Consider the following 26,084-nt stretch of genomic DNA (forward strand, 5'->3'; position numbering starts at 1 on the left):
CTTAGCACCCATAGTACAAGCTTTGCTTAGTTTGAGGCTAAGTTGATCTGTGTAAGGTGTCCCCCAATATTTATTATTTATTTATATTACCGTAAAACGGGACTAGTTTGCTCCCCCATGGGTAACTTTGCACCAACTTTAAATATGGTTTGATTGACTCAAAAATCAAAATGTATGGGTTGATTAGATAAATTATCCAAATCCATCAAAAAGTGTCGAATAAAAAAAGTTCTATTATGGTTTATTATCAGGAAATCGCAAAAAAAATTTGATCATTTTCATACATAATAAATGAATTAATTAGTGTGAGAGACCCTTAAGAAAAAAAATTCAAGTTAGTGTCAAGTGGTTGACGGTACATGTCAAAACAAATAACATTAGGAATTGGTAAATGCTGTCACACACGTGTTCAGTAATTATCTTTATTTTTTTAATAACTCGATAACCGTAAGAGTTAAGACGCTAGTTTCTTAGAGCCATTAGTTCTATTTGATCTAAAGAACCTTCCCTTAAAGTTAACGGAATTCAATGAAAACAGGGTGTATACAACAAATTACATATTATTTGTTCTATTTGAAGTAAATATAAACCGTAAGATATAGATATAACAATTCCTAGTAGTTTCCACTGGTAACTAGCGGGAATAACTCCCGATTTGCTGATTCCTAATACAATAATATGCTTCAGAGTACGTAGCTGTTAAGGGCATAATACACCAACTTAAAAACTGTCATGGTTTTAAAGAGAATTGCATTCGCTTGGCATCTTTATAATCAACATGTGTTTCCTAACATGTTTTTCCAACGTATCTTTTCGGCGACAACTATATCTACAGTCGTCACACTTGTAAGGTTTGTCACCAGTGTGTACCCTTACGTGTTTTTCCAAGGTATCTTTTCGGCGACAACTATAACTACAGCCGTCACACTTGTAAGGTTTGTCACCAGTGTGTACCCTTACGTGTTTTTCCAACGTATCTTTACGGTAGCCAGCATAACTACACTTATCGCATTTGAACGGCTTTTCACCAGCGTGTTTCATCTCGTGTACTCGCAAATCCTTTTTCTGATAACTAGAATAACTACACTGCCCACATTTGTGAGGTTTATCACCTGTGTGTTGTCGTTTGTGAGCAAGCAACGTAGCTTTGAGTACACAAGCATAACTACAATGATCACACTTGTATGGTTTTTCACCATTGTGTCTCTTTACATGAACAGCAAAACTATTTTTGTACGTAGTAGCGTAACTGCACTGGCCACATTGGTAAGGCATTTCTGTTAGGTGTTTTTTCTTGTGGGTTCGCAGGCCGCCTCTATAATTACTAGTATAACTACACTGGTCACATTTGTAACGCTGTTCTCCTGAGTGTTTTCGTTTGTGGTCAAGTAAATCACCTTTTTGGGCACTAGCATAACTACACTGATCACATTTGAAGGGCCGATCACCAGTATGTTTCCTTATATGAATCTGGAAAAAATATTCTTGCCAAGTAGCGTAACTACACTCGCTACATTTGTAAGGCTTTTCGTCAATGTAGTGTTTTTTCATATGGCCTAGTAGACTGTCTTTTCTACTAAAAGAAGAACTACATTGATCACATTGGTATGGCTTTAGTCCAGAGTGCTTCATCAGATGGAGCTGCAATGATTTTTTCTTGGCACTAGCGTACTTGCACTGACCACACTTAAACGACTTTTCACCAGTATGTGTCAGTAGATGATATTTTAAATAACTTTTACGGCCAGTTGCATAACTACACTGGTCACATCTATAAGGTTTTTCACCAGTGTGTGTCATTGTATGATTTTGAAAAGTTGTTCTGTCGCCACTAACAAAACTACACTGGTCACATTTGTGAAGATTTATACCAGTGTGCTTCTTTAGATGCATTCGCAAAGTACCTTTGTAACCGCAGGTGTAAGAACATTGGTCGCATTTGTACGGTTCTGCGCCAGAGTGTTTCCTTAAATGATTTTGGAATGGGATTTTTTGGATACAAGTGAAATTGCACTGATCACATTTGTAGGGCTTGTCATCGGTGTGTTGCATTGAATGTTGTTTCAAAGTGTGTTTGCGGGTGCAAGCGAAAGTGCAGTGTTCGCATTTGTATGGCTTTTCGCCTGTGTGTCTCATTACATGAGCGACCCAGTTAACCTTTTGGCTGGTGACGTAGCTACACTGGTCGCATTTGAAAGGTTTTACATTCGAATGCATATGTTTGAAATGCTTCATGAAGTATAGTCTGTTAGTGGTTGTGTATGCGCAGTGGGCACATTGGTAAGTTTTCAGTGGGCCGCTAGGTTTCTTTCGTTTCTGGGCTGCAACAAAAAAAAAATAGAAATAATTATAAACTTTAAGTATACCTGGGCGATTTTTCTCAAAATTGTCCACCCCACTTTCTTTTTCATTTGGAAATTTTTATGTGGTTTCCACTCAGAATCGCGAGCTCTTTCAATCCTAATAGGAGAAAAAAGTGTCCCAGGGTTTTTAAGTGTTTTCCCATTCCGTTACCATTTTTTCATACATTTTGTATCGCGGTAACGGAATGGAAGGTTTGAAAAACGTATGGAAATCTTGGGACATTTTTTTTCTCCTATCAGGATCGAAAGACCTCACGATTCTGAGTATGAATCGCGTAAAAAAATACCCATGTTACAAAAAAGAGGGGTGGACAACTTTGAAAAAAAAAAAAATGACACTCTCTATCGCTATTTTATTTTACTGAATTGATTTTCGAGTTAGAGCGATATTTCATTGTACTAATTCTTAAAACATTCACTTTTCTCAACACCCAAAGGCTTTCTTGATAATTTTGAAAGGGATATATAAGTGGCATTTTATCCACAAGAGTACAAAGTAATTTCATACAAATTTTAACTTGATGCCCATAACCTGGCTGGTAGAATTAACCTTGAAATGATGATATTGAATCATAATTTAATAAATCAAAATTTTTAATTCGACGTTCTATAGTCAACATTTTCCCCGTTTGGTGTGATGAAAAATTTTGTGTTTGTCTCGGTGGAAAAATTTGTTTAGCTTACGTCCCTTGAAACTCTCGCTCTCAGCGCTCAAGATTCTACATTTGAATATTTTTTAAAAATTATAAATGAGCTTACTCCTGGCCACAGATATTGGAATATTAGAATCTTTCGCTCGGGTATCAATATTGGCACATCCGGTTAAACAACTTGCCCGACTTGCATGCAGTTGTAACTGGTTAAATTTTTTTTGGCACAAGGTTTTATCTTCGACTGTACCTTTCTTTCAACAGTCATCTACTGCTCTCCGAGGAGTTTCAAAAAACCCCTTACTCGATGGGGATACGACGTTTCATAACAGAGTTCCTATGACCACCTTTCTGCTCCATTATCAGATCAGCTCCACGATACCATAATATTGCATTGTCACGTTACATGCAAAGTTTCGAGTTGCGTTGAGCACTTAGTGACAGCACGACGTGTTAATTGTTGCGACATAGCCGTTGCATAGATAACGAGTAGTAGGCATCTTCCTTATCGCGCCGACCGGCCGGCCGGTCGGCCCAGCGCATAATTGTTATTGTTTGTTTACCTGTTCTTATTGAGTTTGATTCAATATGAGTGTAAATAGTTTATCAATAAATTCCGAATGTGATGAGAGTCCGAATGAAGAATTAGTAGTGGACCGCCCGGAGAATGAAGAAATGATGAGCGATTGGAATAGAGGGGAAAGTGCAGATATGGTGCAATCACCGATGTCACGTATGGAAAAGAGACCAAGAAGTGCTAGCGATGACACAGAAGAGAATGATGGAGATGACGGTTTTATGTTAGTGGAAGGCAAAAGGAAGTCAAAACGACTAATTCGACGTTTATCTTCTGAACCTGATACGCTGAAATCGGGGGAAAAAGATAACATTCAACCAACCATAGAGGAATGCGAGGTTTGCCTTACGTCCAAAGAATATTTGCCTAAACAAATTGGTTTGGCTAAATTGCTCAGATCAGAAGGCGTTCATAACATTCAGAAAATATCTTTTAAAAATCCGTCTAAGGTCCTAATAAAATTTAATAACAGGAATGATGCAAACAAACTCCTTACATCGGTAAAATTTAATGAATCTGGATATAGATGTCAGCTGACGAGCGAGTTAAAACTGTCTTATGGAATATTAAGACAAATATATTTTGATGTAACTGAGGAGGAAGTAGTGAACACTTTTGAGTGCATGTATAAAATAGTCTCGGCAAAGAGATTAAAACGCCTTGACGAAAAAGGAAAATGGGTTGACAGTGAGACCATGAGAGTATGCTTTCAGTCTCCAACTTTACCCCCGTATGTTCATGCATATGGTTATGGGATAAAGGTGGAACTCAACTACTTTCCAGTTACTCAATGTTCTGGTTGCTGGAAATTTGGTCATATTATTAGAAACTGCCCCAGTAATAAGAAAATATGCCCTAAATGTGGAGGTGGCCATGAAAATTGCGAAACTACAGAGTTCAAATGTGTCAATTGTAAGGGGGCTCACATGGCACTTAACAAATGCTGCTCGGCATATCTCAAAGAGCGGAGAATCAGAACAATAATGGCTCAGAATAACTGCACCTACCGGGTAGCGTTAGATACAATATTAAAAGAGAACAGTGCCAAGACAGTCGAAACAATATTGATCAACGAACCCAGTAAGATGCCAGAGATAGTCAGCGCTGGCTCTAGTGGTTACCGGGACGCCCTGAAAACTGGAACTAGACAGAATATGGACTCAGAAATGGACCAGGTGGTTAGCGAAGAAGAAGAGAATGCAGCGACAAGCCATGAAAGCAACTTAAACTTGAAAACTAAGAAACCTAAAAGTAAGAAGAAGACGAAAAGACCTCAAACCCAAATGCGCAAATCAGGAGAGGTAGAAGGAGAAGAAAACAACGAAACCCATATGACAAGAGAAAGGGATTCTGTTTCACAACAAAACCCCAAGGAGAGGAGAGAGTCAATTTCGTGGGCTGTGTTTTGGACTAGAGCCAAGCAAATTTTTATGTCTGAATCAAGTGGAGAAGAAAAAATAAACCTTGTACTGAAGTTAATTATGGAAGTCGTGACCAATTTTGTCGTAACACATTTTAAAAATGGGGATCTGCTGAGAGGTATATTTTCTAGTTTCTGCCATGGATAAAAAACTTAAGCTTAATATAATACAGTGGAACGCACAAAGTATACGACCTAAACGTTTACAGTTCGAAAGTATTTTAAGTCAAGAAAAAGTACACATAGCCATATTAAGTGAAACTTGGTTAGAGGTTGGTACTGAGATCAAATTTAGTGGATATAATGTGTATCGTTGTGACCGAAATGATACCTATGGCGGTGTAGCTATAATAGTGCATAAATCCCTTCAGTCATATGCATGCTCATATATTAGTGACAACCCAGGAATTGAAGTATTGCATGTGAAAATTTTGAACTGTAAGTATTTAGAAAACATACTGTCTATATATTGTCCATCGTCTGTACGCACTAGGCGAGAAGACTGGGATGACATTTTCTCGAGATTTACTAAATTAACATTAATAGCGGGAGACTTAAACGGACATCATACGAATTGGTCTCATAAAAATGACACCCGAGGCATACAACTGGCGGATTCGTCATTAGATCACGCATTTATCCCACTTAATAACGGAAATCCCACTAGAATAAAATTAGTCAACAATGTACTACAAGAATCGGCACCGGACGTTACATTGGTATCTTCTGATATTGCCATTTACTTTAATTGGAAAGTAACACAAGAAAATTTAGGCAGTGATCACCTGATGATAAATTTCTTTGTGCAATATAGTGCAACTTTGTCTCCCATGTCGTTTAGACGTAATTATAAAAAAGCAGACTGGTTGGCGTATCGTGAGTATATCAAGCAACAGCTATCAAGTCGGTGTAGCGCTATTGCGGATTTACAAACTCTATACGATTCATTTATAGCACTTATCAATGAGTCCGCGAATAAACACATCCCGAGAATCAGATTGTACAAGGGTCCTGTACAAAGATTTACACCAAAGCACTATTGGTGTCCCAAGTTGTCAATGATAGTTGCACAAAGACGTTTAGCATTAAAGAAATTTAGAAAAAATCCCACCCCACAAAACTTAAATATATTTGAAAAAATAAACCTTGAGAGCAAAAAACAAATAAGTCAAGCTAAAGCTAAAGGGTGGCATCAATTTTGCGATAGTCTAGGCGAGTCTAACACCGCGTCAGAAGTATGGAAGAAGATGCGATGGTTGAAAGGCGTCAGGGCTAATTCAATAACGGTTTCTGATGATAAAAAACATGAATTACTATGTAGTTTAGCACCGGATTCCGTAACACCTCCCAAACCAATTTTCTATTCCGTAAATTCACAGTTAGAACAAGAGTTTAATATTCATGAATTATTGTGCTGTCTAAAAAAGAAAGATACTGCCCCTGGCGAAGACGAAATAACGTACTCCATGATATCCAACTTGCCTCTGAGTGCAAAAGAATATTTGCTAAAATTATATAATCTTATGTATAAAGAATCATTCATTCCCCAACAATGGCGTAGCATACAAGTAGTTCCTATTCCCAAACCTGGAAATTCTAATAATTCTGATGATAAGTTACGTCCTATATCTTTGATCTCGTGCATATGTAAAATTTTTCATGTTATGCTCACTAAACGGTTAGAATGGTATGTAGAGAAAAAGAAAGTATTTGCTGAATCTGTAACTGGTTTTCGAAGAGGCCAATCTTGTATTGACTCCTTAGTCCGCTTAATCACATATATACAACTGGGTTTCTCCCAGAAGATGTCAACCCTAGCTTGCTTTTTAGATATAGACAGTGCTTATAACAACGTCCTTGTAGAAAAGGTAGTTACAACATTAGATGATTTATCTGTTGGCTCTAAACTTTGTACCTACTTATGGGAGTACCTGAGTAATAGAAAACTGAAGATAAAAGGCGAGACCATGGATAAGTTTGTCAGATGGTGTAATAGGGGCCTAGCTCAGGGTGATCCTATGTCCCCATTATTATTTAATATAGTCACACATAAAATAGCAATACTAACCAAAAATGTAATGTTATCACAATATGCCGATGACTTTGTGATATACAAACAATCTTACAGTTTAAGTGAAAGCATTTTTTTGGTACAAAGTACACTTAACGAGACTACAAAGATGTTAGAACGGTTAGGTTTGGAAATTTCAACGAATAAAACTAAAGTTTGTTTATTCACACGTGGACGTAAAGTACAGTCGATCATTTTGAACCATAATAACAACTCAATTCGGACAGTGGACAAGACTAAATACCTAGGATTCTGGTTAGATAAAGCATTATTGTTTAATTTGCATATAAGTGAAATGAGAGCAAAAATTACAAGATACTTAAATATATTTAAAGTTTTATCAGGACCGTCATGGGGAGTTCACCCGTCACACCTTAGAAGGTTATACATAGCTATAATTAGAAGTAGGTTGGACTATGCATGTTTCCTGTATGATTGCAGTGCTAAGTCGCATGTAATAAAGCTAGATAGGCTTCAAAATCAAGCGTTAAGAATTATTGGCGGTTTTATTAAATCAACGCCAATCCACGTGATGGAATGTGAACTTTGTCTGCTTCCATTATATTTACGCAGATCAATTTTAGCTTATAAGTATTGTTTAAAGTGTCTGACATGGGCAAACAATAATACTGTGAAACTTTTAACTTTGCTAGACCTTTCATCTCAGAATCGGTACTGGAAGAAAAAGAAAACTCCACTTTTAATGACTGTCTACAATGATGTTAAAGATGAAAGAATAGCTAAGTCGAATCCTCTAAAGATGTTTTGTTTAGATACCTGGGTGTCAAATATAAATATTAAAGACTCAATTGTTACAGAATTAGGTATAGTAAAGCATCCTAAAAAGACATACCACCCATGTGACCTTAGGAATAACGCCTTATGTGAATTGAATGAAAAATACAAGGGTTGGCACACAATATATACAGATGGGTCCAAAAGCGAAAGCAATTTAGGAGCTGCCTACCATGACCCGTTATGTAAAGTAAACAACTCTTACAAAATAATGTCAGAAATATGTATTATGTCAGCTGAACCACAGATCAAATAATACTAGTACAGATACCTAACCCCATACTAAAAATGGGCGCCGTCCTAAGTATTCTAGACCTGTGTACTAAATTTAATCCACACTCAGAGAGCTAGATGGCGCCAGTAGCCACGCGTGGCCAACAAAACTCTTATCAGTATCCTACGTCGAAATAGTCATCAAACTGCAACATCTTGCGACATCTGTTTTAGCTTTCACGCACTAAACATACAACGTCATGTGCACGTTTAAAGTCAGACATTACTAGATGGCGTTGTAGACATAGCCTACCAGTGGATTGTATGCCGCGCGGTTTGTATGTGTGCGTGCAGGTGGTGCGCAATGTACGTACGCGCTGGGTCCCCTCATCAGTGTGCGTAGTCGAATGCACACGTGCTCACGATAATATTTGTTTCGTTGTATCTATCTACCTCTAATTATAGCTCTTGCGTACTTGCGCGACAGAGCTAGACTACATTTATGTCGGCATATGGTGTCGACAATTGCCATTCGGATACGCCGGCTGCTGAGTAAAATATAACACGCACCTATTATTATTGGTATTATTTTGTTGAGCCGTTTTATTATGAGTCCTGTGGCACATTGTTGTTTATATAACCTCGTAAGGACGTCTTGTTAAACCAAATGTTAAAACTCCAGTTTTAAGTAGGTAACATGAATAACAAATTATTTAGTTTCACTAATCAAATTGATTGCTCTATAAATTGATATAATCTGTCAAACAAGTCTGTCAGTAAATAAGAACAAAGAAAACTATAGGTATCCTTTTCTATAGCACCCTAAAGAAAAGGACGCGTGGTGACGTCTTAGAAAAGTTACTTCGTTGGGTTAGTATCGACAGTATCGACACAGATCGACTAGAGAGAGGTAGTTTATCGATACAATAAATTCGAGAACAGCATATTAATGCAAGTTAAAATAAATCATGTAAATAAAATTGTTATTTGTTATACACACTGTTTTTATTGAATTCCGTTAACTTTAAGGGAAGATCAAATTAATTAAATGTCTCTAAGAAACTTAACTCTTACGGTTATCGAGTTATTAAAAAAATAAAGATAATTACTGAACATGTGTATGACTGCCTTTACCAAAGATAATTACTGAACACGTGTGTGACCAATTCCTAATGTTTTTTGTTTTGACATGTGCAGTCAATCACTTGACACTAACTTGAATGTTATTCGTAAGGGTCTCTCACACTAATAAATTCATTTGTTATGTATGAAAATGATGAAAAATATTTTTTGCGGATTTAATTAAAAGAGGTATACATCAGGGTGGCAAACGGCCTCCGCGCGGCTTGTATGTTTGCTCGCCGCTTAGGCCCCGCGCACACGGAGGCAACAGTTGCTCGGCGACTTTCGTATTTGTATGAAAAGTTGCGTCGCCTCGTGTGCGCACTTTCATACTAAGCCATGGTCGCGACAAAAAAGTCGCCAGCAACAGTTGCCCGTGTGCGCGGGCCCTTACGTACTCGCTCTATCCGCGACACATGCAAGCGGATGTGAATGAACAAGATTTAGTCGCGGCCCCGCGCCCCGCGCCCCTACCTACCTATACTAGTACCTATTCTACGCATCACATTTGCACTGACCTTGAGTGGCCCGAGCCCCCAATCAAAGAATGCGTTGGTTTATTAAAATTTAAAGCACTCGAAAGCAGGCGCGTAGTTAATTAGAAATGTGGGAAAAAAACCGTCGCGTCGTCAGTGTCGTTTTTCCTTTCGTGTATGATATCTATTTCAATTTATAAATATGGAAATGTATATTATTAAGTAAACAAATACATGCACTTAATATAAAAAATAAAAGGTAATGTAGCTACTAGCTAGGTATTTGACAAAACATTTTCTAGAGTAATATTGTCTTCGGTTACCGCGATAGTTACTCATGAAATAAAATTATGGAAACGGATTAAATCGCGTATAATGAATTTAAAATACAGTATAGAAATAAAAACAAATAGTAGTAAATATAGTATTTTAAATTCATTATACGCGATTTAATCCATTTCCATAGTTTTATTTCATTTTCTAGTACTTTTTTACTCATGAAATTGAGAAAAACACCGAAATTAGTTATTTACTGAAACTTGACGTTCATATGTTCATTGTAATTTGTAATACGCCTACTTGAAAAATAAATATTTCATTTTCATTTCATTTCAACACATAATTACTATTATCTGTTATGGCCTTATGGCTGCCGGCCAGATGAGCCATTTTTTTTTAAAGTTGTTCACCCCTCTTTTTTTGTAACATGGGTGTTTTTTACGCGATTCATACTCAGAATCTCAAGGTCTTTCGATCCTGCCTGATAGGAAGCAAAAAAAAAAGGTCTTAAGATATCCATACATTTTTCAAACCTTCCATTCCGTTACTGCCATACAAAATGTATGAAAAAATTGTAACGGAATGGGAAAAAACTTGGGAGACTTTTTTCTCCTATTAGGAGTGAAAGAGCTCACGATTCTGAGTGGAAACCACATAAAAATTTCTAAATTAAAAAAAAGTCGGGTGGACGTACAACTTTGACAAAAATAAAAATGTCCCAGATAACAGTTCTAATCAACATTCAATAATTAAAATTATTTATTAATAATGAAAAACTAACACGATAAGGTAGGCAAGCACGAATTCAAATTTGTGATTTTTGTGTTTATTGCCATCGCGCAGTCGGGGGCGGTGCCGCTCGGCTCCCCGCAGAAAGCCACTTTATTTGTGCGCGTGCTAACGCACACAGACGCGTCCGGTGTATATACTCGTGTCCGCACCGCCGCGGCGCCGGCCGGCACCCGCGCGGCACAGTGTGTTAAAAACCCCAATTTTGTCTCACCTTGTTTTTATTGCATAATACACACACACATATTCACATATTGCTTTTCGTTTTACCAACAACGCCATTCATTCATAAGTTTCATTAACGATACCATGTGGTTACGGAGTGCACACGAGTTGAATACGGCTACGTAACCAGTCTAAAATGTGCCGTCCAGACCAGACGCGTAAGAAGATCATGGTTCCGGAGAGCGCCCTTACACTGGTTTTTTGAGCGTATGACTAGCCCGCACTCAAGTGGCTATTCTAATTATATCACGTACGTTATGCACAGTCACTCCATCTAGTGACGAGAGGTAATAATACTTAGACGACTCAATAACGTTCAATGCGGGTTTGCTGATGTTGTATTCAGTCGTGTAATAAATTTTAGATTCGAATTTTGAAAAATATTGCATTGAATTCGTGTTTTTGTGGATTTGTGTATTAAATTAATGATATTCTTAATGCATGAGACTAAAATAATACCTTTGAGACCTTTAAATTTATTGAATAAATAAGTCATAATGGCTAATCGTGGCACGTAGCGCCATCTATGATTTGGGTTTGACATTAATTATACGATGTTCCGGATGAGACCCCATGGCTGAACTATTTGCCATCTCAGAAGCCATATCATATGCAGTTAGTTCAAATAGTGCGAAAGTGGTAATATTGACAGATAGCAAAAGTGCCCTGCAGCACGTAGCTCGCTGCGCCTCTGGTACCAGAGGCACAGCGTTAGCGTACACAGTGCTGCAGAAATTAAGAAAAATTCCTGCCGATATGGTGCTGAGACTGCAGTGGATCCCCTCACATGTAGGAATAAGAGGAAATGAGGAGGTTGACAACTTAGCCAAAGCTGCCTGCACGAGTGGGGCGGAGGTATATGTTACTCCAGAGTTTACAGAAAAACTACATATATACCGTAGAAAAACGCGATGCACCTGGAAGGAACACTTTGACGAACGTTGCAAGGAAAAAGGTGTGTGGTACAAGACCATGCAATGTGAACCTCCTCATATACCTTGGTTCACAAAAGCAAATTTAGGCAGGAAACTAATTAAGATAGCATTAAGGTTACGTTCTGGGCACATTCCGCTTAACAAGTTCGCGTACATGATGAAAAAAGCACCATCACCAAATTGTGAGACTTGTAATAAAATAGAGGACGTTCAACATGTTTTGGCGGAGTGTGTACGGAACGAAGGCGATAGACTAGGTCTGTTTTGTTCACTCGGTCTGAATAGGTTAGATATGGGTGGATTCCAGTGTATTTTAGCTGAGCCTACGTCAGTTGGGGCTAAACAAATTTATTTATTTGTGCTAGAATATTTAAGTAGATATAAGACTATTCCATAAAATAAGTTGTAATATTGATTAAGGTACAATGGGGCTGATATAATCATTAAGGATTTTAAGTCCCTAGTTAAATAAATAAATTAAAAAAAAAAAATGCAAAATTTCAGCTCAATCGGATACCGGGAAGTGGGTCAAATTTAGCTTCTACGTTTTGACGCACACTAACATACTAACAAGGCAAGTTGAATAAAAGGTTGTAAAAATCCCACCCACCTTTGCTTTTGACATCATCGCCTTCCTGCTCCGCGGGAACATGAATGTGTACCGCGACATGTTTCACTAAATCAGGTTTGGAATCAAAACTGTCTCCGCAGAGAGCGCACGTGAGATCCTCCTCGGGTTTGATGTGCACTTCGTGTTGTATATCATAGTTTGTAGTGGTGGTGAAGGTCCCTCTAGCGTGGTCGTGGAGGCTCTCAGACCGGCCCGGTTCCCCCACACACGTCGCAGCTAACGCCCGGCCTAGACAAATAAGAATATGCATTATTTTAAAACAACTACATATTTGCGGGTCATAAGTGGACGACAGACCTGATGGACTGGTACCCACGGGGCCACACAAGGAAGAGAAGAAGGCCCAATTTCCGATGGTCTGATGACTTTAAAAAGATAGGTGGAGTGAACTGGCTCAGGAATGCGAGAGACCATGATACCTGGAAGGCTTTGGAAGAGGCCTATGTCCTCAAAGGGAAAGACTGAAGTTAAAGTTGTCGATGGAAAAAAAAATAGTAATATGTTATAGTTATAAATAAAACAAATAGTTAATAAGCAAAAATAGTATACATGTAGATGAAAGCTTCAGTAAATAAAGGCTATTTTTTATTTTATTTTATTACATATTTGCATTTGAAACATTTGGACTAGAGATGGGCCGAATACGGACTTTGCCGAATACGAGTATTCGGTTCAGCTGTTACCGAACCGAACATTCGGCCGAATATTCGGTTGAAGTATATTTTAAATTCTGGCTTAAAGTTAAAAACGTTTCAATGATTGGTAATGGGTACACATTTATCTTACTAAGTGCTTACTAGTGCATAAGAAAATTTTGGTTTTTATTTCACAAGATACGTTATTTTTACTTTTTTACAAAATTATTGTATTTTATATTTTAACGCATTTTTAATTCCTTTGGTAGTTCCTTAGAATGCTGAAATAGGATGTCATTATCCGATGAATTACGAAACAACTTACGTTATTTATTTACTTTGCTTATTCGGTAAATATTCGGCAATGTAAGCAAACTATTCCGCCGAATACTAAAATTGCAAAATTTGTCGAATTTCCCGAATAACGAATATATTCGGCCCACGGCCCACCTCTAATTTGGACCATGGTCATCAGACACCAAGCATTTTGTGAAGGAGGTTTGCACCAAACCAAACTTGTCTGGGTGTCTGGTTGTTGCAGAATGTAGTTTGTATACCTATGTATGTCTTATGACTAGCAACATTAATATTAATGGTTTCCATGGTAACATATGTACAATTTTCTTCTTGGACAATATATCATTCGTCTCACACGTATTTCTGATTTTTATTTATTTAAAATACTTTATAGGACCCTAGGATATTGTTTCTTCCTTTAACATGGTCCTTCAGCCGTGGAACAAGTAAGTGTTTTATTAAAATCAGTGCGTCAATTTGAGCGAATTCCATCAAGCAAAATTTCTGTTCGTCTCGTTCGGCGTAGCAGATTTTGAAGGTGCCGCCATTGTGCCGCGCCAGCAACGTTCGACGAGCCGGCAGCAACGCGTTCTATAAACGCATCTCCGAATTTACTGCGCTGCGCTGCGAGCCATATCGCGCGCGCGTGGAAAGGAGCGACAGAAACAAACAAGTAACGTTTGGGTTTGAATGTACTTGTCAATCATTTTTGTTTCAGAAAATTTGGTGAAAAATATAGTAAATTTAGCTTGTTGTGTGTGTGCACGTTAAAAGGTTATGCATGGTGTGGTGTTTTAAAACATGGAGAAATCCGAAGAAGAGCGTCGTGCGCTTGTAGCGCGCCGGGGCGCTAAAAAAGCAGCGCTAACGAGGATTAAAAACAAAATGGACTCGACCTACGTCAATGACATCGAGATGTTGAAATTGATGATAGAGAGGGCCCAGGAGGCATTCGATGGCTATGAGCAGCTCACACTGGATGTAGGAGACCAGGAGGATCCCGAACCCATCGAAACCACATACTTCGAGTGTGTCGCCGCGATGCGAAATCGCATCGTAGAGTTATCTGGACCCACCTCTTCAGACGCTAGATCGGTAGCGCCAGCGACGCCCCACGTATCTTCTAAATTAAAATTACCTAATATAGAGATGCAAACTTTCTCAGGTAAATACACCGATTATAGACCTTTTATTGAAATGTTCAATGCCCTTATTCATAATAATGAAGGTTTTGACAGTGTGCAAAAGCTTTTTTACTTACGAAGCTTCCTAAAAGCTGAAGCATTTGATTTAATCAAAAACCTACCTGTCATAGGTCAAAGTTATGCCGAAGCTTTAAGAATTTTAGCAGATAGGTACGATAATAAATTTAAAATCATCAATGAACATATAAATGCATTGTTTGAGTTGCCTATGCTAACAAAATCGAGTCATAGTGCCTTGCGCTCACTGATTTCTGTAACTAAACAGCATTTAGCTGCACTAAAGAACCTAGGTGAGGCTATAGAGAAATGGGACAGCATTCTCATTTGTCTGTTAACTAAAAAACTTGACCCAATATCCAACCGTGAGTATCATTTACGCAGGGATTCTTTGATGCAACCATCCTTAAGTGACTTTTTGAAATTTCTAGAAAGTCGGGCACTTGCCCTAGAGAACAGTGAGGGACGGGGTGATACAGCAAGCGGTGCTGCGAGTAAGGTAGCTGTAGCTAAGGCAGCTTCATCATCGTTTGTCACTACTAAACCATCCCAGGACTGCCTATACTGTGGTAAGCAACATAAATTATATGCATGCCCTAAGTTTTCTCTAGCTTCAATATCTGAGCGACTTGAGTTTGTTAAGGAAACAAAGCTTTGCAAAACTTGCCTTAACACTCACCCAGGAAAGTGCAAATTTCATTTTAAGTGTAAGGAGTGCAAGGAAAACCACAATTCATTGCTGCATGTGAATGAAGAGAAGCCATCAGTGTCGTTGGCTAATGTTAATAATGAGCCACTGGTGTTGTTGCCAACGGTTAAGGTCAAGGTAATTTCCAAAAGCGGGAAAGAGATCATTGTCAAGGCTATGCTTGACTGTGCATCTCAGAATTCCTTTGTTACAGCAAAGCTGGCAAAGGAATTAGGTCATCCACTCTCACCTGGAACTACTATAACTGGTGTAACTTTAAATGATAAATGCATCAAACATAGTTTGCAACTAGATATTTTCTCATGTGTTTATCCATTTAAAACAAATGTAAAACTGTTAGTGGTAGACAAGTTTACCAAGGAAATGTTGCCACAAACTGAAATTGATATTTCAAAAATTAAGATCCCTGAAAATATAACATTAGCCGATGACTCCTTTCATATCCCGAGCAAGATAGATATTTTATTGGCTGCAAATATCTTTTTTCAGTGCCTGTTGTCGCAGCCTGAGGAGCTGCGCGATCCTGATGCCGCACCCAGCTTGGTACACACACAGTTTGGTTACATTGTAGGAGGTGATGTTCCATCTTCTATTCTTAAGCGACCTGCTGTCACTTTATTCTGTCAAGAATGTCAAACTGATATACGTGATACGATGTCCAATTTTTGGCATACAGAAAAAGTATCTGAAATATATGCGGAACATACATCTGAACAACAGCAGTGCGAAAAATTGTTCACTGAAACTGTCAAACTAGAAGATAACCAATTTACAGTTTCTTTGCCATTGAAAATACCTATCTATGATGTGAACAATACATTAGGAGATTCATTTGGGCTAGCTCTTAAAAGATTCTATAATCTAGAAAAGAGATTTCAGAAGGATCAGATGTTGTATGACGGGTATAAGGATTTCATACATGAATATATTGATTTAGGTCATGGATCATATGTTGACATTTCCTCATATGATCTTAATAAAGATCCTGTCTATTTTATGGGACATTCAGCTGTTTTGAGGCCCGATGCAGTCTCTACAAAGCTTCGTGTGGTTTTTGACGGATCAATGCTAACAAGCAATAAGATTTCACTGAATAATATTTTAATGAATGGCCCAATTGTTCAGCAGGAGTTATTTGACATACTGTTGTCTTTCAGGGTACACAAGTATTTCATTGCTTGTGACATTAGGCGTATGTTCCGCAATATATTAATTCAAAAAGAGCAGCGTTCTTTGCAAAACATTCTTTGGCGAGACACTCCAAATGAGTCAATAAAGTTTATTCAATTAAACACTGTCTCCTATGGCATGAAGTCATCTAGTTATCTTTCAACAAAATGCCTGAATGAGCTGGCCACAAGATTTGAGAGGCAATATCCTCTGGCCAGTTTGGCAATACTTAACTCGACCTATGTAGATGACATCATACATACAGAGAATAGCTTGGCAAAGATTGTTGACACACAAAACCAATTGATAGAATTACTTGCTAAAGGTAGTTTTACATTGCATAAATGGGCAGCCAATGACCCTTCAATTTTGACAAACATTCCAGTAGAACAGCAGGTTGTTGGGGAACTGGAACTCAATAAGGACATCAAAACTTTGGGTTTAAAGTTAGATATTGACTCTGATTCTTTTAAACTTTCATGTCCAATGTCAAAAAATGTCCCTAAGACAAAAAGGCAAATTTTAAGCTATATAAGCCAGTTTTATGACCCGTTAGGTCTAGCTGGACCCGTTTTTGTCCAAGCAAAAATAATCATGCAAAAGTTGACTCAGTCTTGTACTGACTGGGACTCTGAGCCCTCACCAATGCTATTTAAAGAATGGCTAGATTTTTACAATGATTTGCAGGCAATGAAAGAGATTAAAATCAAACGAAATGTTACTGTTGACAATATTCAGTCTGCTCAGCTTGTAGCATTTGGTGATGCCTCAGTTTCTGCATATGGGACTGCTATTTATCTAAGAGTCACTGACAAGTATGGTAAAGTATCTATGTCTCTTCTTTGTTCTAAGAGTCGCATTGCATCTAAAGACAAGAAATTGACTGTGCCACGATTAGAATTAAATGCATCACTTTTGATGGCAAAATTATGCTTGAGAGCATACAATACATTAAGTAAGAAGATTTCTGTTGAAAGTGTGCATCTTTTCAGTGATTCTCAGGTTGTTCTGGCATGGCAAAAGACGGATCCAACAAAGTTAAATGCTTATGTTGCTAATAGAGTCAAATTAATCAACGAATATACAAAGGGTTTTCAATGGTTGTATATAAAAACTGACCTCAATCCCTCTGACTGTTTGAGTCGAGGTGTACAACCCAGCGAACTACAAGGTAACCAACTGTGGTGGTGTGGTCCAGCTTGCATGTCTGATCCAGAGTATAAATTCACCGATGACTGTAAGAATGTACCTGACAACTTACCGGAGATCAAGCATGCAGATGGATCCAAGCCGGTGTGCATGGCATCATATCAATCGGTTTCTCTTGCAAATGATTTGTTAGATAAGTTTTCTAACATTAATAAGGCAGTAAATGTGCTTGCTTATATACAAAGGTTCTGTAAAAATGTGAGGCTGGGTTCACAAAAAGTTAAGCTTAATTTCATTACATTTAGCGAGGCAACTCAGGCATTGCATTTAATTATAAAAAATGAACAGGAAAAGTTCTTTGATAAAGAGCTAGCCTCATTGCGGGCAGGTAGGCAAGTTGCATCGTATTTGCTGTCTGTCAATCCCTTCATTGATGCTAATGGCATTCTCAGAGTAGGTGGACGTTTGCAACATTCTTCCTTACCTTATAGTCAAAAGCATCAGATAATCTTACCTAAAGAGTCTAGGGTGACTCACCTTATTATTGAAAATGAACATTTGAAGCTGTTACATGCCAGTCAAAAAGAAGTGCTTAGCAATTTAAGTCAACGCTATTATATAGTAAATGGTTTGCGATTGGTAAAAAAGTTTGTAAATAGATGTCTCACATGTTTTAGACTAAAAGGTGTAACCGCAAAACAGCTGATGGGTTCATTGCCCGCTGGTAGGGTCAACATAGACCGTGCGTTTGCTAAGGTTGGCATAGACTTTGCGGGACCAATCCTAATAAAGCAGTCAAGAGTGAGAAGTGTCATCACTACAAAAGGTTACATTGCTGTGTATGTGTGCTTCGTTACCAAAGTTTGTATATTGCCTTTAGATGAATAATATTTTTCTTTAAACAAAATGTGTTATGTGACACTTTCATAATATGCTATGTTGATATTTAGTTCAGTGTATTATGACATGGCTAAAAATCCTACTAAGTAAATTATAACTGTTCTATGAGTAGGTAGTCATGCTATGGATTATTTATGTTGATGCTGGTTGCATCCAATGTTTATTTTGTTCTATAAAATGTGTCTTATGTTATTTACTATTTCATAACTACATCAGCAATCTTGTGAAATTGCCTACATAGCTGCTTATTAAGTTTTTTTAGTAAGTGTTAACATAATTTCAATTTACAAACCTTAAAAGATTACAGTCCACTCAAATATAAAGCTGTGTAATGCAACTATGCAAGAAGCTAATAAAAATGTAGTATATATATTTAAGAAGCTATTGATTTCAAGCCTATTTGTTATTTTCTGTCGGCGGAGTATGTTGCAGAATGTAGTTTGTATACCTATGTATGTCTTATGACTAGCAACATTAATATTAATGGTTTCCATGGTAACATATGTACAATTTTCTTCTTGGACAATATATCATTCGTCTCACACGTATTTCTGATTTTTATTTATTTAAAATACTTTATAGGACCCTAGGATATTGTTTCTTCCTTTAACACTGGTGACCTACGCACGGCCAATTTCCTTGCACAACGGCTGAGCCTAGCCATACAGCGAGGAAACGCGGCAAGCGTCCTAGGGACGATGCTCCGGGCAAACGTAGAATTAATATAATATTAAAAATTAAAATAAGCTGTATTCTGATATACATTCACTTGTATTATGTACTACAGTGTTTTCAGTCAAAGGAAATAGTAAACCCGATGTACTCAAGAATCTCAGGATATGTTTAGTTAGGATAATTCAATGTAGTTTTAAAACAATATTGTTTATTGCACCAATAAATTGCTCTGATATTTGAATAAGATGAAAATTGTACATTGTTGACCATTTAAAAGTGCTTATTGTAAGCCTATTTAAATAAAGAATATTTTGATTGATTAATTGATTACCATTGTACAACAGAGCCACCAAGATCAGACTGTTCCCTGATTAGGCACTGGTTCCACCAGAAGCAGGTAAGCGATGAGCTATCCATGTCAATAAAAGGGACGCGATGATAGCGCCCGAGCGAGTTATAATTCGTCGCCAAGCGATGGACTATACTATAACTCGCCCGCTCTGTCTTATTTACACATGAATATCTTTTGTTTTCTTCTACCGCCGATTAGGCTTGTGTAGGACATGTACTAATAGTACAAAAGCACAGATGTCATATATACCATAGATCAAGCAAACGCATCTACTTAGCGTGTCAAATGAACTCAGTGAAATCCACTGAGTTGTCCGTTTTTACTCGCAGCTTGCAGCTTTCGGGCGTCAATTTTTGTAAGTTGAAGTCAACCAAAACATAAAAAATGCCTCGTTACGTGATATTCAATTGCAACAACACAAAAATTATGAACAATCAAGAGCCTGAGACATATTTAAAATTACAGGCAAGAATCAACTTCAGTACAAAATTTGACACGCTCGGCCCCTATACAAATATATGAATTTGTTTCTTCTATCTAAATTAAGTTCTGTGTACAAAAGACACGATTCCTTGCACTGTACTAGACCGAACTACTCCCAAATGATTCTGCTCTCTAGTACATTTAGTACCTACACTCACACACGCGCAACAGAATGGGAGCGAAGAGCCGAGGAGTGACAATGACAGCAAAGCGATCCGTGTGATCCTACCGAAACCGACCGAGAGCGCGCGAAAACGGCCGATCAGCTCTCGGCTAGTACGAGCGAACGTTACTGTACGCCATATGCACAATTTATCTCTCGCTCTCTCGGTGTACTACTGTCCTAAATGTCCTAAAAGAACGAACTAGTACACTTCGGAGATCGTACTAGTTGGGAGCGATCTTTTCAGTGAACGAGCAGGCACAACTCTACCGCCGATAACTCATAGCTTACTTAATTGCTTCTGGTTGGTTGGTTGGTTGGCTTAGGCAATATATTTTTAACCGCCTTCCAAATCTCAAGGGAAGGGGTTCTCAATTAGTCTTTTTTTTTTAATGTTTGTTCCTCGATATCTCCGTCGTTACTGGACCGATTTTGAACATTTTTTTTGTTGATTGAATGTATATGCATATACAGATTAGTCCCATTTTTCTCAGAACCCAGTTCTGGTGGTGGGATCCTGAAGAAATCGAGGGAACTCCTCAAATCTGAAAGGCATACATATGGTGATTTTTGTGTTTCTAAAGGAACAGCATGCATTTACGTACGGAACAGTGACATTTGGTGCAGTGGAACTCCTGATGATGGTCAGAATGGAACTCCTCAAATCTGAACGGCACACTTATAGTGACTTTGGTATTTTTATAAGAACAGCATGCACTTACGTCCAGAACAGTGACATTTGGTGCAGTGGAACTGCTGATGAAGAGTGAGCCGCCCCTGGTTAGAGTTCCGTTCTGATAATCATTCTCATCTGTAAGTACTTCAGAATCATCCAAATTTCAGAATTGGTTCAGAAATGACGGAGATATCGAATAACAAACATTAAAAAATATACAGACGAATTGATAACATAATCCAACATTTGAACCCCACCCCCAACCAGAACCCCAAAGGAAAGCGGGTTTTTTTTTCTTAAAAATTATACCTCTTTAATTTATTCTGTGTTAAAAAATGAACTTACCTTGTATCTCCAGGTCGATTACGGGGCGGTGCGGGCACTCCGGCCCCAGCACGAGCTCGTCCTTCACCTCATGCTTGATGTACAAGTCGGCCAGCATGGCTGCCTCGCTCACGCCGCGCCCGGCCGCGCTGTCCGACCACTCCTTCCCACTCTCATTCGTGACTATTGCTTCCTCCTTAACAACTGAAAGATCATAAACTGAAATAGATATCATACACGAAAGAAAAAACGACAGGACCCACTGGTGGTGGTCCAGTGGTAAGGACGTTAGCCGCGTAAGCTAAAGACCCGGGTTCGATTACCGTCTCGGCCACCAGTGGGCCTTGTCGTTTTTTTCTTTTGTGTATGATATCTATTCAATTTATAATATTTAGTAGTGTGACTAATTGAAAAGCAACAAATCAATAAAAAATATTTGATTTGTTCCCTAGTTGTAACTGAAACATCATTTTGTAGACTAGTCACCAAGATGTGGCGAATATAAATAAGCACCCTGAAGGAGATCGCTATTTTAAACAACAATAGTATTTCTTCTAGGTGCTATTAAAGCGGATTCACATTAATCGATACAATATCAGATGTAGAACCAATATTATTGCCATTTTTGACATCCTTCCTACATCTTAGAGAGCCTAAGTCTGGTACTATGCCAACTGGATGGTGATAAGCAATAATGTGTCAACCCACACGCCAACCATTTTGAGAAAATGGCGTCTAAAGATTTTTTCTCATTTTTTTGTGTTTCTCTTAAAAAAAATTGTTTTTTATATAGATTCTTGTGTTTTTCAGCTATAATACGTTCAGTAGTAGTGATTATTGTAGCTTAATTTCAAAACAAACTTCAATTTGACGAAATAATGCCCTTTTCTTTTATTGCGAATTGTTCGACGACGTCAAACTTTTTCAAGACTGTGTTACGATACTTAACCCACTTTTGCTAATTGTTTAAAAATATCTATGAGTCTTAAATAAACATGTTAAAGCACATAAATTGTTATTGAAAAATACTCTACCTATGCATATTTTTAACTTTATAAGTGTTAAGTAACATATCAGTCATGGTCACTTATGTTATTAGGTATAAATAATAAAATAATAATAAATATTATAGGACATTTTTACACAGATTGACTGAGACCCACGGTAAGCTCAAGAAGGCTTGTGTTGTGGGTACTTAGGCAACGATATATATAATATATAAATACTTAGAAAACATCCATGACTCAGGAACAAATATCTGTGCTCATCACACAAATAAATGCCCTTACCGGGATTCGAACCCGGGACCGCGGCGTAGCAGGCAGGGTCACTACCGACTGCGCCAGACCGGTCGTCATGTAGGAATCAATACATTATTTATTAATCAAACCTTTTAATGATTTTTCTACTCCCGAACTGTTATTCGTCATTTACAGGATTGTGCGTATCGAAAAAACTGAAAACGCATTGTTTGGTTCTGTAATCATGGCAACGCATTGCATTAACGATACTGCGTGCGTGCGCGGGAAGGCTTTGGGCAGCTGAACTGACAGTGCAAACCTTTGCAATACAGGAAACAGTGTGAATTTCGCGAGAATTATTTAAAAAAACTATTAAAAACTAAGTGCATGGTCGTTGTAAAAGTATTGTATGCAATGGTGTTTAACTGACTCCAAAATACTCGTGAAAAGTACGCCACTCATATTTCTTGACCTCCTTTAAACGCCTGTTGAATAGAATACTATAAATTAACTATTAGAGTAATGATCATTTCTAGACACATATTTAAATTATCTGTGCTTTTTCAACAAAAAATCGTTACAAAAACCAAATAATCATCTTTAAAAAAAACAAACTACTTATCTAAAATATACAACAAAATATTTTTTTACGCTAAGAAATAGACTAAGTCATTTAAATTATGAATAACTCATGACTTGTACAAGAACAAAACATAAAATATCTTTAACAAAATAATAAACTACCATTCAGTAAGTATTCAAAAATCAAACAATATTTTTATGCATACATTAACACGTCTTAATGTAATTAGTAATTATAAAAAATAGTAGCTTATATTAGATTTTTATATAAACACGTACTTGTAAAAAATGTTTGCAAATTATAATAACGAATATGTATATTCATGACTTAAAATGTTCAATTTCGTACTGAATTTACCATTCATGTGCAAAAATATACTAATGGACTAAGTCATAACTTATTCAAACATAAATTAATATGAACAGTTATATTTTACAATATAGTGTCATGGTACTTACACCAAAAACGAACAATTTATGACCCGAATATAATTTAACAATAATGACTTATGTTTTATAACACGGGTCGTAGCATAAAACAACGAATAAAATATCATTTTGCAATAATCATTCAAGTCTCATAGTGGGTAACTATGTAATTTTTTGCGTTTTGCAAGAATGAGTCAAGTGTAAAAAAATCGTTGAGTCAACCCTCATAACACATTATTGTAATTTAAATATGTCTTCTGCCAATTACTATAATAAGTTAAGGTTCTTGACACATTAATGCAAAACAGGCAACACACGATATAGGATTTGTGTTAACCTATTTTTTTACTTTTGGGATAGTAAAAATTTTCAAAATGAAAAGGTCATTTTTGCAAATAGAAGTTTAAAAATCCAGCTATAACATGGCATTAAAATCTCATTTTTTTAGTTTTTGTGGGTTGACACATTATTGCTTATCACCATCCATTACTGCATTCAAAGCGAAGCTTGTCGCATTAAATAGTGTGTCATAACGGATATTTTTCTCGCACCCTGCATATTTTTTCTAAATAACCATTAAACCCTAATCTTGTTTATTTTGAATTTGATTTTAAACTACATTGAATAGCCTAGTTTCCTACTAGTCAAATCAGCTTCTTTTTAAGAACTGTCAAATGATTTGCAAATATGGAATTACTATGAAATACTGAGGACGTCACGGTCAATTCATTTACTTTATATCTGGAAGAAATCCCTCTATGGGATAAGTTCGCCTTTGTACTTCGCATCTCAATATATGTTATTTTTAATGTGTTTTTGTACAATAAAGAGTTACTACTACTACTACTACTACTATCTTTCTCTTTGACTTATTAAATAGGAATTATGTTTAAATTAAACATAACTACTGTCCATATTTTTCTTCTAATTATGTGGTGCTTTATTTCGTACACTGCATAAAATAGTTTATTTTAAGTATAGGAAACTAGCCTATAGCACATCTCAGACACTGGCAATCAAATATATGAAAGAGGCGTGTTTCTAGCACACAGTCTAAGCTCGTGTAGGTGAACACGTACTATGCTTGTATGAGTGAAATATGACAGGTCGACTGTTCGCATTTTTGACAGGCAGTAACTGTGAGGCAAACGAGAAAGGGTGGGCGGCACTTTCAGCGGGGAGCGGGAGTGGCCATACTGTAAGATAGTACTCTTTATTATACCGTGCCCCTGCGAATGGGCCAGCCTTGCTCATGTGCATATGCTGCCATCAGTGTCAGTGTGTTTCCCTTAGTCACCTTAAACAACACCCACGGAATGAGATGGTGTAGTTCTTTTCTGACGCTGGTACCACAGGGCACCAATAACAAGTTTATGATAAAATAATATGGATGGTTTTCCAGCATTCAGCCTTGTAAACAGGTCTTGTAAAGGGTTTAGCTTTGCTTTAGATGAACACTTGAAAAGGTAAGGTCATAATTTCGGTGACCACTAATGTACAGCCCAATAATAGGCGTCCACTTTTTTAGATGCGTATAATTGGGTCGTACATTCTTGCCCTATGAAAACAGTGGCTTCGTATTATTGGCCCGAACCGAGAATGCTCGATAATTCGAGTCATTCTCGCCTTATAATTCGAGTACATTGTGGCGTCCTATTATTGGGCTGTACAATATTGGACTGTACATTATTTGGCTGCACATTAACCGGACTCGTAATTTCTTGGTTAGTAAAGCTAGGCACATACTACGCGGACGTCCGTCGTAAATCGACCGCGACCGCGACCGATCAGTGTGCACGGACCGAAACATCCAGCGAGCCAGATTTCGATCGGACGTCCATGCGCTCAAGGCCACGTCCACGACCGTCGACCGATAGTTTGCATGGTTATGTGTAATTTCATTGTCCAGATTCCCGTCCGCGGTCGATTTACGACGGACGTCCGCGTAGTATGTTCCTAGCTTTAGTGTATATTCATTGTCCAGATCCCCGTCCGCGGTCGCGCGACGACGGACGTCCGCGTAGTATGTTGCTTGAAGGTATGGTTATTGTGAGCTTACCGTAGTCAAAAACCCACTCGGGTTCCTGCTTCACGCGCGCCGTTTCGCCACCCGCGTCCATCTCACGACCTTATTTACTGCACAAGTAATTATAATAATATACCTACTTGGTTTATACTATATAGAATTTATAAAATAAGTAAAAACACAAACAGCCACGCCAAACTGTAGACCGACCATGACAGCAGACAGCAGTCAATACAAGTCAATGTCAATTATCAGATGACACTGACAAGTATTTTTTTTTTACGAACGATCGTTCGATGGTTAGCGTAGCGAGCGGTTCAAGAATCTTGATATACATACTGGATGTTGCACGCCAAGAACATTATTTGAAGCATTACAGAAAATTTGACCTTGAATTACGTCACGCCGGTCTTGCATCTCTTTCTTTAGGGTGTCCATGATTAAGCATACATTAGGGATATCCCGCCGAATTTGACGTATTACATCTCTCGACACAGGCTTAAAACCTTTGAACCTCCGTTTTGA

At 37.7% G+C, this 26,084-nt stretch overlaps 3 protein-coding genes across 3 annotated transcripts in view; 2 read left to right on the forward strand and 1 right to left on the reverse strand.

Moving 5' to 3' along the window:
• Positions 1–10,033, forward strand: part of LOC125239066 (zinc finger protein ZPR1) — a 37,754-nt gene extending 27,721 nt beyond the window's left edge. The window contains exon 12 of the mRNA XM_048146529.1: positions 9,993–10,033. The gene's annotated coding sequence lies outside the window, so the exon portion shown is untranslated. The remainder of the gene's footprint in view (positions 1–9,992) is intronic.
• LOC125239064 (zinc finger protein 260-like) lies at positions 474–25,733 on the reverse strand. Its single transcript, XM_048146525.1, has 4 exons — positions 25,593–25,733; positions 21,303–21,485; positions 12,526–12,774; positions 474–2,321 (listed from the first exon to the last, which is right to left on the reverse strand). Exons 1-4 carry the CDS (start codon positions 25,651–25,653, stop codon positions 739–741), a joined length of 2,076 nt encoding a protein of 691 aa, XP_048002482.1. The 5' UTR covers positions 25,654–25,733; the 3' UTR covers positions 474–738.
• Positions 14,215–16,010, forward strand: LOC125239067. Its single transcript, XM_048146531.1, has 3 exons — positions 14,215–14,643; positions 15,112–15,249; positions 15,879–16,010. The coding sequence occupies exons 1-3, from the start codon at positions 14,280–14,282 to the stop codon at positions 15,896–15,898; spliced, it is 522 nt and encodes a 173-aa protein (XP_048002488.1). The 5' UTR covers positions 14,215–14,279; the 3' UTR covers positions 15,899–16,010.
• Positions 25,734–26,084: the final 351 nt, after the last annotated feature.

Source organism: Leguminivora glycinivorella, chromosome 25 (assembly GCF_023078275.1).
Source record: "Leguminivora glycinivorella isolate SPB_JAAS2020 chromosome 25, LegGlyc_1.1, whole genome shotgun sequence".
Taxonomy (NCBI): domain Eukaryota; kingdom Metazoa; phylum Arthropoda; class Insecta; order Lepidoptera; family Tortricidae; genus Leguminivora; species Leguminivora glycinivorella.